This window comes from Strix aluco, chromosome 6, assembly GCF_031877795.1.
Source record: "Strix aluco isolate bStrAlu1 chromosome 6, bStrAlu1.hap1, whole genome shotgun sequence".
Lineage (NCBI taxonomy): Eukaryota > Metazoa > Chordata > Aves > Strigiformes > Strigidae > Strix > Strix aluco.
The window spans coordinates 38,026,056-38,044,939 of record NC_133936.1 but is presented as its reverse complement, the minus strand read 5'-3'; the positions used below and the strand labels follow the sequence as shown (position 1 = coordinate 38,044,939).

At 35.6% G+C, this 18,884-nt stretch overlaps 1 protein-coding gene across 4 annotated transcripts in view; it reads right to left on the bottom strand.

Annotated features, from left to right (window-relative positions):
- NCKAP1 (NCK associated protein 1) overlaps window positions 1-18,884 on the bottom strand; it is a 60,907-nt gene that overhangs the window by 27,894 nt on the left and 14,129 nt on the right. For 2 of the 4 annotated variants that reach the window (XM_074829668.1, XM_074829670.1), the window contains 12 exons: window positions 10,049-10,141; window positions 9,804-9,860; window positions 8,655-8,797; window positions 8,482-8,572; window positions 6,196-6,333; window positions 5,431-5,479; window positions 4,791-4,947; window positions 4,138-4,194; window positions 3,518-3,614; window positions 3,188-3,294; window positions 1,947-2,079; window positions 360-441 (listed from right to left, as the gene is read on the bottom strand). In XM_074829668.1, coding sequence (XP_074685769.1) covers window positions 360-441; window positions 1,947-2,079; window positions 3,188-3,294; window positions 3,518-3,614; window positions 4,138-4,194; window positions 4,791-4,947; window positions 5,431-5,479; window positions 6,196-6,333; window positions 8,482-8,572; window positions 8,655-8,797; window positions 9,804-9,860; window positions 10,049-10,141 — 1,204 coding nt within the window. The remainder of the gene's footprint in view (window positions 1-359; window positions 442-1,946; window positions 2,080-3,187; window positions 3,295-3,517; window positions 3,615-4,137; window positions 4,195-4,790; window positions 4,948-5,430; window positions 5,480-6,195; window positions 6,334-8,481; window positions 8,573-8,654; window positions 8,798-9,803; window positions 9,861-10,048; window positions 10,142-18,884) is intronic. The other 2 variants (XM_074829669.1, XM_074829671.1) reach the window with 1 other exon arrangement.

Below are 18,884 nucleotides of genomic sequence, written 5' to 3'. Positions count from 1 at the left end.
TACTCAAGAATTACTTGGGTACTGAACCTCATGTTTTTTACGTAAGAATTTCAATCCAGCACGGCTACGCTAACGGGAATTAAAATAACTAAATGAAAACATGTGTCATACGCTTTCTAAATTAAAAGGTAGTAGGATTACTTCCCAATAGCAACCTTCAAAAGCTCGATCTGTATAGAACTGCCCTGGAAAAGGGACACACAACAAGAAGCAGATACCATAATGAAAGAGAAACAAGGCAACAAGTTCAGTTTATGCAAGTTATCTGCTTCTACTGCTGGCATGAAACAAAAAGCGATAAAGCTTTCCAGAGAAATCTGCCATTCTGTTACTGTCTTCCCAAGTTCAGTTAAACTTACCTTGTTTCACACTTAGTGAAGTCATTGTGTTTACAAAAGAAGACATGATGATTGATTCATCCTCTGGGCATACTGAAAGATTCTAAAATAAACATTGCTGCTATTATTATTTCGAACTTGGTTTATGAAACATTGTCAATACCCATGCCCAATTTATCAGCTATACTCTGAAATGTACAAATATTTACACAAGGTAACTTAATCAATGGAGTATTTCAAATAGAGTTACTTAACAGCTTTCACTTTTTAATTCATTGGTTGATGACAAATACCTAGAAAAGCTTGCTTCCAAACCAACGTCTGCTCAAAGCAGAAAAATCTATCAGTAAACGTGCCCATGCATTTTCAGGCTGCAGACATTTACAAAATGGACACCAAATATTTTCCTGTTATATAGCAGACACCAAACATTTTCTGACCTCTAGAAGCACCTGATCTGTCTGCAAATAAAATGTGGCCATGGCGGGATATAACAGAGACCACATCAGCATCTCTTTGCTTCCCACAAACCCTCTCTCAACAGTTTTTAACTAACATTGACTTCAGTGATTGATACCACCTGAAAGATGGGCTATCAAGTTTTCAAATTTTTAAAAATGCAACACTTCATGAAAAAGCAGTTTCAATAACTGATAAGATCGTATTTCTATTAAATAATACAATACAGAAGTTTCTCATAATTCCAGTTATGACTAACATTTTAATGTAAAGGCTGAAAAAATCCAAATTATCACTCAATCATTTGTCTAGTCTTGTGCTTGACACCTGTTATTAATGACAACTAAAATTCAAGACAATTTTTCTCCTCATTTTAGTTTGATCCTAAGGATTACCCTATTTAAATACAGAACACTTGTGCCACTTGCACAACATTTAGAAGTAATCTCCTAAATCCAGGAAATAATTTTCCAGGAATTGATGACAAGTATCAAAAATATTTAATTCTGTCACTCTAAAAAAAAAGCTGTTAACAAATAAGTATATAGAGTTATAAGCAAAAAAGCCCCAAATACAGCTATTTTGGTATTGAAAGTAAACCCAAGGATTCAGCTACATTTAGTAATTTAAACAGTGATACAAACTGGTATTCAAACTGCTTAAATAGTTCTTTTAAATAAACAGTAGAATATGTAAGTTGCACCTTCTGGTAACTGATGTAATGCTTGAAGTGTGAAATTAATTTTTGAACACAAGAAAACTTACAGTACAAACTTGTCAAGTTTGAGTAGCTGACCTAGTCACAAAATTTGGGCTCCATCTAGTGGTCTCTAGGGAATAAAACCACAACAGTTCAGCAAGGCTCTAATTTCTCTGTCAGGCTAAATAAGGAAGTTTCCACAACGCTCCTTCAGTGGCAGTACCTGTTTCATTGTCTCTAAACATAACATTGCTTAGTAACATTTAAGTATTAATATAGCAACCAAAAGTACAACTCTAAATCTCAAAATTAAACAGTAAGTTAATTTGCCTTATACTGTAATGTTCATCAAAATCTACAAACCAGGATACATTTCATAAAGCCATTTTGGACAAAAAGCCCTTTTTAAAGTTTGCATTTGAGAATCCAAAACTAGAGTTTTGCCATACCTGAACAAGCTCATTTAAGACCACTGCATCAAAGCCAGAGAGATACTGTACGTAGTATCTCTGCATCACCGGCCCGTATTTTCGCACATGTGCTCTGAGCTCCTCCATGTAGAATATTAGCTCGGCTATGTGTCTAGGCAAGAAGACAAGGAAAAGCTTACAAATACAAAACACTCAAAATATTAAAACCAATTTTTATCAGTGGAATGCTTCTCAAGGGAATTTCCCCCCACACCTTGCTTTTAAAACTACTATTAACAGGTAATTTCTCTATGAAAATATCTGTTCACATTGTAAAATGAGTTCACATAGGTAATTTTCTCTGCAAGGTAAAACCCACTCAACAGGAGGTAAGTTAGCAGGATACCATCGCAGTAATCCTCAAAGGTTTGTACAACTATTCGCTTATTTTTTTTTAACAAGAAGCCCTTCTATAATGTTAAAGTTGAAAAAACGGTTTTTTTTCAAAAACTGGTTAAATCTGAAAGATATTATTGTAGTAACTGCTTTTCTCTTTTTTTTTAAACCATGAGGACTATTAAATACTTCAACAGGTTGTTTCAGAGAGGCTCTGGGACCTTCACCCTCCCTAGCACCTAAATCCAGTGAAGAAAATCCAGTATTACCCTACTCCACCTCTAGAAATGACCTTGCGATTATCACTTGTTTAAACTCTCGCAGTCAATACACAGACTTTCAGTTCAATCTTGTGTTCAACAATCTTGAGAATGACTCAAAGACAACTAGTGGCCTTCTGCCTACCCACACTCATAGGATCCCATAATCTCATTTCTACTTTCTGTCTATGACACTAATGCTGTATTACATAAACAAATCTTACCCGACTTAAAAGACAGTTTTGCTACAATACATGAGACATTCAACACATCAAGCTTCCCAGCACCACTGATTTGCTCAATACAAAATCAGTAACACTGAAGACACATGATAAAGCTTTATTTTTGCTTATTCAAAGGGAAAGGCTTAAATCTTTTATAAAATATTTTTATTTTATAAATATTCTGCAGAAAATTAATTTTCACCGATGTGCTTCAGTTTCTAATACAATACTTCTAGTTTTCTGTTTTGATGGGAAGCTTAATATTCCCAAGTAAATATTTTCTGAACTGTCTCAACTCTTCCCTACAGCCATCCTTTTCTGAGATTCCTTTGCCTTCAAATGCATTTTGTTTGTGAAACTCTCATAAATATTTAATGTATCACACTAAAAATTAACATACTTATCTATGAAATCATCTGCACTCTTCTTTGGCATATTATCTGCATGACGAAGAAGCCAAATAATTTCATCACGAGCAAAGGATAATGCCATAAATACAAAAAGTGCCTGAAAAAGAAAAATTGTTCACAAGCTTATAGATACATAAAACAGTTGGACAGCCTGTGCACACTAAGAGGCAACTAGTCTCTAAAACCAAAGAATCTTAAAACCTAAGTAGGTTTTCTCTCAAAGTATGGGGTTTTTCTCCCCCCGAATAAGCCTAATGTGATACTATTTCTGAGAAACCCACTGTAAGATCGCATAAATGCAAACTAAGAACCATAATTACCTTGGGACCCAACAGGCCTGGCTGATCAGATAGGACAGTAGCCAGTTCTTTCAGTGCAGAACGTAAAAACTTGCGTCTCTCTCTATGCATTGAACCGCTGCATCAAAAGAAACCGAGACATCACCCACTGTGCCAACCACAGAACATTTGGTTTTTCCAAACATTTAAGCCCAAGCATAGGCAGCTGATATCATACCACCTTCAAAAGTTCAGTATTTCGAAGGATGCAGTTCAACTAAAATTAGCATCCCCACCACCATACATTCCTGAAGTATGGTTAAATTTAAACCCGAAGTTCTCTGCCCCTGCTCTGTGATGAGCATTTGACTCCAGTAAATGTTTCTATTTAATTGGCATTCACATTAAGTAATTAGACAAAAAGAAACTGGAGAATAAACTAAATGCTTCCATCCTGATAATCTGAAAAAATCTAAAACTTGGGAAGTTACATCAATAATGGCATTAAGCAAAACCAGATTTAAAAAACTGATCAGTACATGAACTCATTTGAAAATGGACAACTAATTCAGCATTCAACAAATCCTGTTCAAACATTCTTTATAACTTTGCCAAGAAAACTAGCATTAAAATCTGTCAGGAAAGCTCTGTAAGACACTTACGCATGTGAAACAGCAGCTTCTTTGCACTCTCTGATGTCATTAATACGCTTGTTGTAGCTGCAAGCAAAAAACAATCCAATACAGTAATAAGCATCAGCAGCACAATTTAGGAAGAGCTGAGTGGGACCTGAGAGGAGCTGCAATGCCGTAGCAAGCAGGATACAGCAAAAACATCACACAAGACTTACTTCCCTGACCAGAGCTAAATGCCAAAACTGGATACCCAAACCAAAAATACTCTCTATTGAAGTGCTCCTGGTGTTCACTGGCAGAGGTCTCAACTTTGTTTCTGAGTTTTCGTAAGATATATTGCAGAAGCAGTGGCAGACAGATGCAATTTATCAAGCAAACTCTACATTCATGACATCATTTCACTAGATTAACATTTGTGGGCGAAATCATTAGTTTTCACTTTTGCCATTTTAGATACTGATTCACCTGACTTTTTCAGAACTGAGATAAAAAAAGTACGATGGTTATGAAATCAGGCTCCTGAAAGTTATGCATTAAAGAAACAGTCAAGATACTAAGCAAAAATGTTTGTGTACTGACTATCCTTAAGCAGAACTCACATGAAGTAGAAGTAACATTTTCAAAGAAATTATACGTTTTTAACACAGGTTCTGAAAGAAAAAAAGAGAACTAAAACTTACCCTCGTATGTTCACAAATAAGTCTTCTGCAGCTTTGTGAATATGGAATACTTCATCTCGAAACAGGGCCAAGCAAGAGCTGCTTTGAAGTGCAAGTTTCCAAAGGTTCAAAGCTGTAGCATCACTATTTAGGATTCCATGGCACAAAATAAATCCAACTTCAAAAGTTCACATTGATGTATGTCACAAACCAGATGCACAAAGACAGTAAGAGAACAGTGAGATTATTACACATTTTCTCTTAAATAGTTCAAACAGTTCATTAATAAACTGTTTAATGAATAACTGTTTTACATACAAAAAATACCTCACACTGTCCTAGTGGAGGTATTTTTGTACTATTTTTGTAACATGTAACTTAATGTTGATACTACTTGGCTATTTTCATCAGAATTACTAAAGCCCTCAACTTTTAGTCAGTCTGGAATAAACTGATAACAAACTCCATTCCAGCAGCATATGCTGAATTCTAACTTCACTGCATGTAAAAGCAGGACACATACAAATAAGATTTAATCAAGTTCTCTAGAATCTAATTTGAATACAACAGCTTTTGTACAGTACAGAAAGGCAAGTAGTCTTTTAAATGTTAACTCATTTTTTTAATACAACCATGAGCTGTTTCAGAATATTTTACTCACAAATGATCCATTTTTCCATTGCATCCAGAGAGAGGTATTCACATGGCATCTGTTGAAAAAACAGTAATCTGTGGCAAACTGATTGTATAAAAGACAATACACTTAATGAGAAGTACTTTTCAGAAAAAAGGGACAAATAAAGCCTTAAATGCTGATGAATCATGGAAGACTGCTGCTGATTACTAACAGGGCAATGGTTCATCCCTTCAGAAACTGGGGGTTTGAACATTAAATAAGCTTCCATACTGTCCAACACCTTGAACAAAACAGTGAACAAATTCTGACAGATTTCAGCAAACATCGTATTTAAGAATACTTAAGAACAAAAGGTTTTTGATGTATACTAATCACAACCTGACAGCTTGAATTTTTTCACAAAGATGACCATTCATCACAACTGAGGCAGCAAATGCAAACAGTAAAAATTTTAAAGGAAGTACCAGTTCTGATTTTCAGTCTGTTGGCCCACATACATCTGAGACAGTAAACAGGATTCCTTCCTTCTACACTGCAGAAGTTAACATTGCTTCATCTTTTGATTATCAAATACTGAAAATGAAGGCATGCGCTAATGCAACAGAAGCTTTAATTAATGCGAGAAAACTTTTCCCCCATACTAAAGCATTCATGCTTCCCAACCAGACTATTTACTTCTCTGATTAAAAGCCACATAAAGGTAATCAAACAGAAAATAAAACACCCCCACATTATTTTATGGAAAACCTTGCTTAACTTTATCATATAATGCAAACTAAAAGGCCATACTGTGTCAGACTGTGCAGGATTAAGCATTGTACTGGGGGCACTGATGAGGCTCAGTAGTTGTGCATTTCTCCACTGGTCAGCTGAAAGATTTCTTCGAGGATAGACCATCTGGAGTGAAATCAGAGCATCTGAAAGGGACTAAAAAAGGAGTCCAATTATTAGTTTGAAGATGTCCTAAAGGCTCAGTCTTGGGTAAATAGTCAAGTTCTTCACCCCATTTTGTGAACTGTGTACTGACACTGCCATACTCCAAGCACAAGACAACTAAGTACTATTTTGTCAGTCGTGCTGTTTTCTCAGCATTACTACTAACAGTAATGAAAACATTTTACTGAACTAGTTCTGAGATTAAAAACTCACTGCATCTTGTTTATATCACATATAAGACTATTCCAGGATAAGGGAAGGATGAAGAGAAGCACAAGGACTTGATTTTATTTATTCTTTTTTTTAGAGTTATAAAATTCTGAGTTCAGAATTAGAGGACATAAAAAGAAAAATCAACAGGGGACAACAAATCTGTCATGTACAACTGAAAGTTGTTCATTATTTATTCGAGCAACCCAATTAGTGTTATTCCCTTCTCTGTCATTTCATTTAGTATGTCCTTCCCTCTTCGCTAGCAAATTATAATTATTGTGAGTAGATACTGTTTACAGGAGCATCCTGATAGCAGAATAAGCTTATCTGAGTAAGTGTGGCCCTAAGACTTTTCCCTGTCTTTTGGATCAATACTGATGCTTGTATGAGTCCTCAGGGAGCCAGGTCTAAGTATTATAGCAGCAGAGAAGGTCACTCAGGGGGAAAAAAAAAAAAAAAGTCATCTGCTGAAGGTAATTTAAAGGACTAAACAACTGTCAGGTTTACTGCAAAGCAGTGACATGATGAAAGGACAACTGAAGTGTGCAGTTCCATGAGAGTGCAGCCTATGTATGTGTTTCTATAGCATGGTGCCTGAAGGGACCCCTGACCCCAATTTATACCTCCAGCACAGAATAAGTAGAAGAGCAAAAATTGGACTGAAAAATGGCTTTACAAAGTATTTCAAGGGAAAGGATTGGTCCACTATTAAATACAAGAGCATAAACAAAGATAATACTGAAAAGTGAAGCATCTTTGCTAAAATGTGCACAAGAAAAGATCAATTGCAAATTAGATCCTTAGCTAAATAAGTCTTAATAGAAAGGAATTGTGCAGAGGAAAGTATAACAAAAATAAGATTACAGATTATTTAGACAAATGAGAAGTATTCAAAACTATTTCACTTCAGAGCACTTAGAGAACTAGCTGGAAAGCTCTCTGAATTTCTAGAGACTATCTTAAAAAGTTTAAGGAAATGAAGAAAAATCTCAAGAGGACTAGAGAAGGAAAACACGACCAGTACCTAGACTTCAAAACAGGAAAAACAACGCCAAACCTTAAAAACTTTAAACAATAACTTAGTATTTAACTTAAACTCCTGCCAAAGATTCCAAAATAAGTTGTTAAGCAATCAATTTGTAAGCACCTCGAAAGTAATGCCTTTATAAATAACAGTCTGTCAGTATTAATCAGACAAATGTAGTTTCCTTTGACAGAATAGCAAGCCTAGTGGACAAATGTGAAGTGATAAACAGGATATACATTGACTTTGGCGAGGCTTCTGTCACTTTTCCAAGGTATTCTCATATGAAAATACAGCCTAGATAAATTATCACAGGACTGCAGCATGACCAGCTGTATAAGAGTGCAAACTTAAAACCATTTGTACAGAAAAGGCTAAAGGAATTGGGTTCATTTAACTCTGTGAAGTCAACTGAGCAGGGTAGACAGTGTCAGCTTTTGAGTGTAAAAGCTATTGTTAAAGAGGCAGTGGTGATCTCCAGGATCCCCAGTTTAAGGACAATCCAAAGCAAAACCCCTCAGGTTACAAAATAGAAAACCACATTCATCTAGGATAGTAAACTAGCAAAAACCTGGTTTCACAGAAACATTAGGCATCTCTTTAATTTTACTCTACAAACCAAAACAGATCACAGATGTAGCTATTCTCAGGTGATCCACAACTTAATCACCTTCTAATCCTTAGTGAATAAAATGGAACCTTACCAATGGATCTTAGCATTCCTGTATTTCTACAGGATCTGTTATTTAACAGAATATCAATCCCCACCCCCAGACATCAAGTAAAATCTCCTGTAAAATTTATTCCTAATGGCCTTTGACAAAAGAAACTCTTGCATATTTACTTTATCTCTGCTTCTCTCAATTAAGGTTACTGTGTGCCTGTGAAAAGTAGTTACATACTTTACTGTGAGGTACAAATTCCTCCATCATTTTCTTTAAAGGATTTTCATAATCCACAATCATCTGGCCAAGGCGTGGATATTCTCTGTCACTAAAAGCAACAAGAAATAATTCACTCAGGTGTAGCTGTTACTATTATTATTATACATATTTCTTATGCAACAGATTTTTACCTTGCTCCATGTGTCATTTCATGGGCATAATTATACAATCCAATGATAGCCTTCCTTTCTTCAATTCGAGACAGCAATATCATTAGAGTTGTGTAGGTTATAATCAAATCTAGGTAGTTCTTTGTTAAATCAAAGTTTACAGTCTAGAGATAAAAAAAAGTAAATTATCATTCCAAAACACTTAGAAACAAGCATAAAACTTTTTCCTTACCTTTCCACCATTTTTCAGCATTTTTTAAAATACAATGGACTGTCTTGAACAAAGTTTTTGTTCTGGTTGCATACAAACTTTGTAAAAATCTTAATTTATTCACTCAAATCCCCAGAACTGTTTGAATTCATGAAAGCAAGCATGCAAATAAATCTTTCCAGGCTTAAGGGTCACAGGTTAGCTGACAGATAGGAAAACTTTCCTTGGATGTTACTAAGCAGGCAGCAAGTGCCTTGCCTATGAATTACATTTTAGTAAGACTCTGTAATATAAAAAGCTAGCACATACCCACTGGCCTGGTAACATCATTCCATAGGATATATACCTGCTTCTCTTTCATACTATGAACTTAAGTCAGGCAAATTCAGAATGACAACAAAAACTAGCAAGGTGACATTATGAACATTAAGAAAGCAAGCTGAAAGCAAGATGAAAAGGTGTTTGAAGTTTTGTTTTAGGGTTTTTCAGTGTTTGGTTGTGGTGGTTTTGGGTTTAGTTGTGCGGACTTTTTTTTAAAATGTAACGCCTTTAGCTACTTTAGTACTTGTTTTAGCCAACACCAGAAGTGACCTCCTCATATAGCTTAGGTGGACACCAGTAACATTGCTGTCTTGGGAGTCTCACATGGTTTAAGCATACAGATGACAGTAAACCTTAAGAACTTGCAGATGCAATAAAGCAAAAATTACAGAAAGATTTGTATGTCTGGTAACAGACAGTGCTGTTACAACTGTCCATAAGTAGCCTGTTTAAAATGGTCTATCTCCTTGATTACAAGCTATTATTATAAGTGAGAGATCTGAGGATTACAGTGTCTTTATTTCTCTTGCATTTATAACTAGAGATGCCATGTCTCTTGGGCTAACATAAACAAGTCCTTCTAATTCTCCACACAGGACTGATTAGAATAATTTGAAAGCTTAAATCAAGAAACTTACAATATCAAAGAAGACTTGGCAAACATCAATAGTGTTCAGCAGCTCACAAACATGGTCCTTGAAAAACAAAGGATTAACTTTAGTTTAAAAAGATCTAAGTAAATCACTTTACTATGCTTAGCGATTGAGACTGGGTTTTTTTTGAGAAGAGCTACAAGTTCAGCTATTTCATTATATAGTGTTATTTCATAAATAAAAAACCAGAAACCTAATGTGACAGAACTGACATATTTGTAATTCCTTACCTTAAATTCCATAACATCAACAAACGTGAAGTAGTATAGTGCCAGGTTCTTCAGAATCTCCGATTTTTCTTTCTGGAGCTGAGCAAGCTGTTGCTAAAAGAGAAACATAAGCATGCACACTGTTCTTAGAAGATACTGAGAAGACTCCTGAAAAATAATACCTGTGAAGCACAGAGTAACCACCAGGCTATGCAAAGAAGCCTTAACACGATTTTTCTAAGACTGAGGTTCTGTGTGTCTCAAATACACACAGTTCTCAGAAGAGATCATTTTAACAGCTGCCAACTATACTTTGAAGATAAAAGTCAAATTAGTACACATTAGTACCAACGTCATATTGTTTAGCTCTGCTAGAGATGAAAATGGGTAGTTAGGAAAACAGTGTTATCATATGTATAATTAGCAAAAGCAAAACAGTACAGTAGCACAAATCAGTAAGACAAAAAAAAAATGACGTTACTTGAAGTGGAAGAAAAGAAGGTGGCAGGTTACAAACTTTACTACAGAAAAACATTATGCTTGTAAATTCTGAACTTACCAAAAAGAATATCCAGGCAAAGCCACGTTAAGCATGCAAAATAAAATGTAGATACAAACATAAAATACAGTAACGGTTCTTTGACCAGTTCCATATAAACACAATAATACATTCAAACAAAAGCAACAAAATAAAGAAACAGAAAAGAAGCAAAACACTAGCATTAGACACTGGTGGATAAAATGGAAGAGGCAAATGTGAATACAAAGGCATAAAATATTCACATGGATTTTTTTAACAGACAATGAAATATAATTTCATTTCCATATTTTTCAAAGTTTTCTGGAGGAACCAGACCGATCACTTAATTACAAGTAAGAACACAAAAAAAGCAGCTGTTACTGAACAGCCTTTCTGTTTATCTGTGTATTAGTCTCACAGCTCTGCAAGAATCCAATTATTTAACTTGCAATATCCAGCTATGAATTAAGTCTCCTTCCTGATACATTAATTGAATTAAAGCAGTCATAACATTCAACATGAAAAAGTACCCTCCAAAAAGCTGCAAGGTTTTAAATTAAAGACTGATCAAGTTAAACAGGATTTTCTTCTCAGCAAGAGCAATCTATTATAAGAAAGATTAAACAAATTGTTTCAAATTGGTTAAGCTTATTTTCATGAGAGGTTAGAACTTAATACACTTCTTCATCTCCCTCTCTTTATAAAGCTGTGCTCTGTGTTCTCAGTTTTATGAGAAGCACTAAAATTCCTCTAAATTAAAAAAATAAGACTGCCTGGACCACTACTGCATATCATATATAAGATAATTTTTGCTTCTTTCGTCTGAATTTTTAGAGGCAATTATGATTTTTAGAAGCCTTGAGCCATAAGACTTCCATTATAGCCAAGGAAGACAGGCATATATAGAGATATGAGCAAACTGGAATGGCTGTATTATAAAATACTCCTGCCTACTCTTAAATCAGTGCAAAAGATTTAACTTTGAAGGCCTGGGTTTGAATGACTGCCCTATATAATACTCAAGATTCTTTCACACAGTCATCAGCTTGGACTTAAGTGAAAAATGGGTGCAACTACATGTGTTTATTTTATAACTTCTGACAATCTCATGCACTAGGAAATAAGTTACTTCCATTTAAACTGGTGCTGTATAAAAATCTGCCTTCAAACATAAATCCTATGAATTGCATTTTGATCCTTGTATGAATTTGCTACTACCTTGCCCAGCACGCAACTTTAACTGCCTTGTGCTGGGAGGACGAAGCATCCAGCACCATCACGCGCAGAGCTTGGAGCTCCTGCAGGTCTGCACAGCTCCAGAACACCTTTGGGCCAAGCTGCAACTATCCTTGGGACCTCCCCAGAGGAAAGAGCACTTTGTGTTTTCAGGGCTGCTTTGACAGTCAACCGTTCTTACACAATGAACATTCATCACTTCAGATGCTTGGTTTTAATGTTCATCCTGACTCTGTTGTTTAAACTATTTCTTACCAGTTGTTTTTAAAACACCAAGCAGAAATAGGGTTTGTTTCTGTGCAACTAACACAAGCGTGAATTGGATGAATTTGAAGAGCTGTTTCATGATTTTTCAAGAACGGACCACATTCTATTGTTCAGAAATAAGAATAACTAATGCAGAAAGACTACAAAACCAAAACTTGCATTACAGCTGCACATATGCCTTAACAACTTTTCCCTACTGCAATCCTAACTCACTCCAAACAAGGTACAATGCTAAGGGAGACTATCAAGATTATAGGTTGTTGTACACGATATGTGTTTGGTGTAACAAATAGCAACTGAGCATCCACTTCTGGGGATGTGACAATTTCAAAGCCACAACGCATTTGTGTGACAACACACAAAGGGGAGAGATATGGCAAAAAGGGAGAGGGTGCTGGGAACTGTGCTTGTAAAAGAAATAATCTTTTTTCAGAAATTCTATGAAGCCGTACATTGAATAAGAGAGTATAGGAAGGTATTCATTACACTCAACCAAGAACTAAGGAATCACTGCTGTGCACTGTTAACTAGTTACCTGTACTCCCAGAAGTATTTATACTTAAATGATGCCAAACTGTTGTACAGAGCTAAGGTGATCATTTTTTGAGCTCGAGTGTTGAAGGTGTCAGCAAACTTTTATTTAAAATATTAATATCAAAGTAAAACAAAATCTCAACTGAAATCGCTGTTAAATCAGTCTGGTGCAAACAGTTCAATTCGTACAGCACAGTCTGATCAGTGATGTTTGAAGTACAGCTTACAGCATGTAGGGTCTTGGATGTTTATTTGCATTTTTATCACTCAGGAATGTGGGTGTAGCTCTTTCCATACCCACTGCAACAAAACTTTCCATTACCAATTTCCTAACAGCTGTTTAGAAATAACTGGTGCTATATCATTTTGTATTTGGTTTGAGGCTTTCTTCCTTAGCCTGCAACTCCATTTATCAGCAAACATTTCTGTTTCCAATATTCAACAAAAGATTTAAAATAGGATAAGCTGAAGAAATAACTCTTAAAACATTACTAGCATAAAAAGATTATTGTCACTACAGCTAACCATGCCTTGTTGATTGTTTAAACATGTGTTTTATTTATTCTTAAAGAATTTGAAGTACAAATTATACTAACAAGGACAACAGTATTTTTGTTGAACAAGACGAATTAAGATATATGAAAAGCTGTAGAAATTTTAACGTAATATAGCAAGATCAAAAAAATTGAAATAACTTATCTGAAACAATTTATTTTGTCTATTAACAAAATACTGTATCGGCAATCATATATGAATTATTATTTATAAATTGGGATTTTAAATACCAGAAAGTGAAGCTGACACTTTGTCAAGTATGTTACCTATAAGAGAAGGAACTGATCTTTACCAAGTTGCCTTGTGCCTTTCTGTCTTCGTATTAAACCCCCAAAAATCTTTACACAACTGATGATGTACACAGAGAAAGTACATGAAAAGTGCATTAAAAGAAGCAAAAAACAAATCCGAAAGCGTAAGACATCCTCACTTAAAGCTTAAATGAGCACAATGGCTGAGAGACAAGAGAGTGATGACACAGATAGTGACACATTAACAATGTGAATAAATACAAATTTAATATGAAGACACAGGAAAAATACGAGACAACTAGCAAAGGTTGTTCAGAGAGTTTTATGTGTGGAAAACCAGAGGATAACTGTAGTTCTGTAACTATTTTACCATATTCATTTCACTGGTAGCAGTAGTATGTGAATAAATATCTTATTTCATCATCCAGGAATAGACAGTAGGTAGGGGAATTTTCTCCTGAGTGTGGTATTTTTTCTGCAAGTATGATCATCAAGCACTTGTATTTGCTTTCTACAAACCAGCACCATAGATATTACAATATCCTCAAAGAAAACACCCTCAATTTCATCTTTCTAGCTGGAATACAGGCCCCAGAAAAGTTGTATTACCCAATCCTGACACTTCAAATTCAGGAGATATGGGTAAATAATCACTGTCAGTATTCTTACTGTCATTTATTATGCTCAGTATGCTTGCCACGTGTAGAGTCTTTAGATGAAGATTTTAAAAATTCAACTCATTTGAACAAATTTCTGCATCTACAAAATTCATAGCAGAATGGTGGGGACAGCGAGAGAAGGATCAATCAAATGAATAAAATTAGTTTTAAATTCTGTAAACTAACTGTAGAATGATGGATGTATCCTCAGTTTTCTTATTTCCAATTAAAAGAAGCCTCTGAAGTGACATGCTGCATATAAAAAGATGTAATAGAATATTTAATATGTTTACTAACTAACGTATTTCTATTGCAAGATCTATTTTTGGTTTGTTTTCAAGTTACTAGCACTCTTTTGAAATAGCGACCCATGACCCTCCACGACTGTAACTGTCCCTGGGGTTGACCACATTATGAATAATGGCAGAGCAGTGAGGCTTCTCTTTAAAAACTTATCTACCTGTCAGTCATAAGGAACAGTTTTCCTAGTCTCTTATTTTCTTTTACATAAATTCATGCAGTAATTCCTACATTGGGTTCATTACATATTATCGTATCATACAAGCTTTGGGCCACAGGTCTTGACATCTCTGAGGCAACCACTTACAGAATAAAAGTCTCGTCTGTGCTATTCTGTACATAAAAATATTTTGGACATATGTCTCTAACTGCCCTCATATTTACATTTAAGTCATGAAATTATGAAAGAACTATTCATTTAAAATGCATGAAAACTAATTTTGGAATGTTATCTCAGTAAAACTGCCTAACTAAAGTACTGCTTAGGTATTAATGACATTTTTTTGTTTCTTTGGTTTTTAATGGCCAAACTCTTAAGCTGCCAATCATCAAATTAAAAGAGAGTTTTAATAGATGAAGCAAACAGGTTCAAGTATTATACACATGCACTCCTCTGCAGGTATTGCATACACTATTAAGCAACAAGAGCGAGCACATGACTGGTTTACCTTGGCAAGTGACTCATGGACTGATGTGACTTACAGCAGTGTACTACAATGATTTATTACAAATAATGATAAAAATTAAATTGTATTTGGATGCTACTCCATCTCAAATTCATGCACAATCAAGGGTTAAGCCATGAATATAAATGTCACTTCTGACAGTGCTTACAATTTTGAAAAAATGTAAATTACATCATGACAGTTCTGTTTGGTGAAACATTTTAGAGATTTCAGGATTTCACATTACCTTTTGTAATTGCTGTGAAAAAATGCTCACTTGCAAGTGACTGTTAGGCTGAAAAATTTTACATACTATTTGATTATATTATAGCATAAGTAATTTTAAGCTGTGAGGTCAGTCTTATGCAGGCAACAACTGAAGACATCAGACATGCTACTGAGTACAAAATCAGAACAGTAGGTACGGTTGTATCAGAGCAAGGCATTAGTGGAGCAATTTCAATTCTGAATGATTTTTTTAGTAACAATGTAGATAAGAATTTTATTATTTGCAGATATTTTGTAGAAATAAACTATCATTAGTATACCCTATTCTCAAGCATAAGAAATCCCAACTGCTCATACAAAGCTGAACAGAAACTAGTTACTCATCAGGCTGACTTTACTCATGCAGTGGGAACTCCCATAAACTGAACTACTGCCTCAGCAAGTTCTGGAAAATCAGTCTCATTTGTGGTCCTTTCAGCACTCTAAGTTCCTTGAGCAGTAGCAGACTTGAACAGGCAGCTGTGCAAGAAAAGTACAGCATCCTCTCACTTGGAAAGGATTTTAGTCTTCATGTCCAGGAGGCCAGTTAGCTTTATGGTGGAATATGGGGAGCTGAGTTTTTATTGCTTAAGAAATCAGTAAGTTACTTGAAAAACCAAATCTCCTGTACAAGAGATACAGCATTCCAGAAAGCTGGAAAATAATATTAAAGTTTATGGAATTTGGGAATTTAAGTTACTCTTAAGAAACCAGCTGCCATACGTGTTAATTACCATATAATTTCTTCAAAAATAAATGACTGTTTCTTAGTGAAAAAGGATTACCAACACATAAGGCAGCATGGCTGTCTCCCCAAAGTTATTTTTCCTCAGAAGCAAATTCCTACATTATCTTCACTAGCACTGTGAAAATTACAATATTAAAAGGTTCATTAGAAACAAACAAACAAATTACATTTTCCTTTAGGCACTGTACCCCTTGCAGGGGCTGAAAGAAGTACTTTGAAAAGCAAAGCATTATTTGTATTTAGTTAAGTACTTTGAAAAAGACTAATAATTGGAAGCACCTATGATAAATTAAAAATCAAGATTGGTTATAAAGTGCATATTTCTATAACTTTATTATAGAAGCAAGCATTTAATAAAAGCATGCATTAATGTCTCCTAATAAGCTCTGGCCAAGGAGGTCCAGCCACTCTGCCCACACCACCTCTCCCACATCCAGCTAACTTGCTATGCAACCAGCTCACTATGAAGTGAAACTCTGAAAGGCACAGTAAGCAGACCAAACATACATACTGGGATCTAAAAGGAAAAAGCCAACACAGCTATGAAGAAAAACTAAATAAAATGTAAAAAATTAAATAAAATGAAAAGTGAACAAATTTATATCTATAGGTCCTAACCCAGGCAGGCTGGAAATGCTCACGCTGCTTGTACTCTACTCTCATATGAACTTATTTCCAGTCCCCGCTGACACAATACAGCAGAAGATTATTACAGTTAAAACAGGTAAATAAACGCTCAAAATACTATCTCCCAAGAAATTGAATGTGTAGTCAATACAAACCACCATGGAATTGATATGAACAATACTGGGAAGACAGCTACTGAAAGATGAAGATTAGCAGTATCTGGAAAACACGGACCTCTCTCCCACTAACCATACACTTACAAACTTCCGAGTGATGTTTCGCTGGTCTGCTCACCACTAAGCAATGACTAAGCCTCAACTCCTCCAGGAGACATTTAAAAATATAGGAAGTTTTTCTACAGGGAAATTGTTGAGGAGCAATCTGAGTAAAAGAAAAACATATGTTCAAGAAGGAAGGCAGATATTCTCACTACTTCCCATATGTGGTGTTTTGGAAAGCAGAAAGAAGGCTAGCTCCATCACACACAGAGCTTTACCTATCAGGCAGCAGATTTTTCAGATCCTACCCACAATCTACACAAAACCTATGTATTTTCTTCCTGCATGTCCAGTTGCCCATCATGAAGTATTTTATACTAGTTTTACAATGGCATTAAATGTTAGTATTGACTGAGAAGAGAATAATTTTTAGGTCCCGATACATTTTTTTGAAGTTCAGTGTGTTCTCTTTTGATTTCTCTGGCGAGAGCCTTGCCGGTACACCTTATAAGAGGATGAGGTCTAAAAGACCTTAGGAAAAATCAGGCTGCTTCTGCATCCCTTACTTTGGAACTTTTCTTCTGAAGCTAGGCAAGGAAATTCAGTAAAAATTAATGTTATCCTGAGTCAATCCTAGCATAATCAGATCACAGACCTGACCAAGAATGACAATGCTATAAAGCTTCTGGGAAGGCTTCTCCAGCTTAGAAGCCTTTTTCAAAACAAAGCTCTAGTCAATTTAAAGTAAATATAAATACTATCATTTCCCAAACATGGAAAATAGGTACTTTTTATCATTATATAGTTTCTTTTTCAAATAGGACTAAAATGTTTGTTTCTCACTTTGTCAGTCCTTCAATTTTTTTTGTTTACACACATTCCCCACTTTGCAGGTATTTCATACATTATCAAGCAATACAACACTTCTGGCCAACATCATTCACAATTGATTTAAGAGCCGAGTCTTCAAACTGCACATTTTCAAGGTTATATGGTTCACGATGGTATTGGAGAAGAAAGGGCAAGTGTGGGAGATCACAGGGACTGCCCTCAGACAACAGGAGAGAGTGAGTTGTGAACTGATGAGGTCCAGAGTTATTCATCATCGATCCTTTGGAAGATGAACTACTCCATTTTATTTTTCAGCCTGGTCAGCAAGGATTCATCAAGCACTTAATTGTTTGAACTGCTCATAAACTTTCACTCTTGGTACAATATTGAAAATCAGCAATTGTCAGACATGGCTCTAGTCTGACTCAGTGTATCAAACACTGAACCAGGAACAAAACCAGGAGCTGTATTTTTTGTGAATAAAGATGTAAAAGCTATCGACAGCAAACCTAACAGAGTCACTTATTTCAAAAGAATAAAAATGGAGGCTTTTCAAGATCATCTGATTACAGGAGACACTGCTCATACTCTCCAATAAAATGTGTTGTTCACCTGAGACACAAAACTGTAAATGATGGTACCTGAGAAAAAACAAATTAACAGCTAAAAATAGATCCAAAAAAAAATTCAAACAAGCAGACAAAGCAGGCACTACCTATTCTCTAAGTGAATGCAAGCTTGCTTGGCAACATCATCTACTGACGTGTCAATAGGTACTAACGGTACAGATGCACAGTGCTAAGCAATGGCAGGTGTTGCAGTTGAACATACAAAATCCAAAACCCCTCCACGAAAGGCTGTCCTGGAATTTTCACTGCAAGGAAGAAGCACGGGTTATGATTTCTCAACTATTTCCCCTGCAACGTGTCCCTGTTCCAACAAGCTTCTTGCCCTTTCAAATCTCTGATCACCCATTTCCCTACTGAAGGAACTTACTGGTGTGCCCTCCTAATATATGGCGAGCTGGCTGTTGGCCAGCAGGGGGAGGGAGACAAAGAAAGAACAAGGAGCAGAACATCCTCCTGACCAGGAGCTAGACACTTAGCCTTTTTGAAGTTAAGGTTTACAAACAAAAACTTACATCAAACTAGAACTTTCTCTGCACGTGGCTTTTGCCTC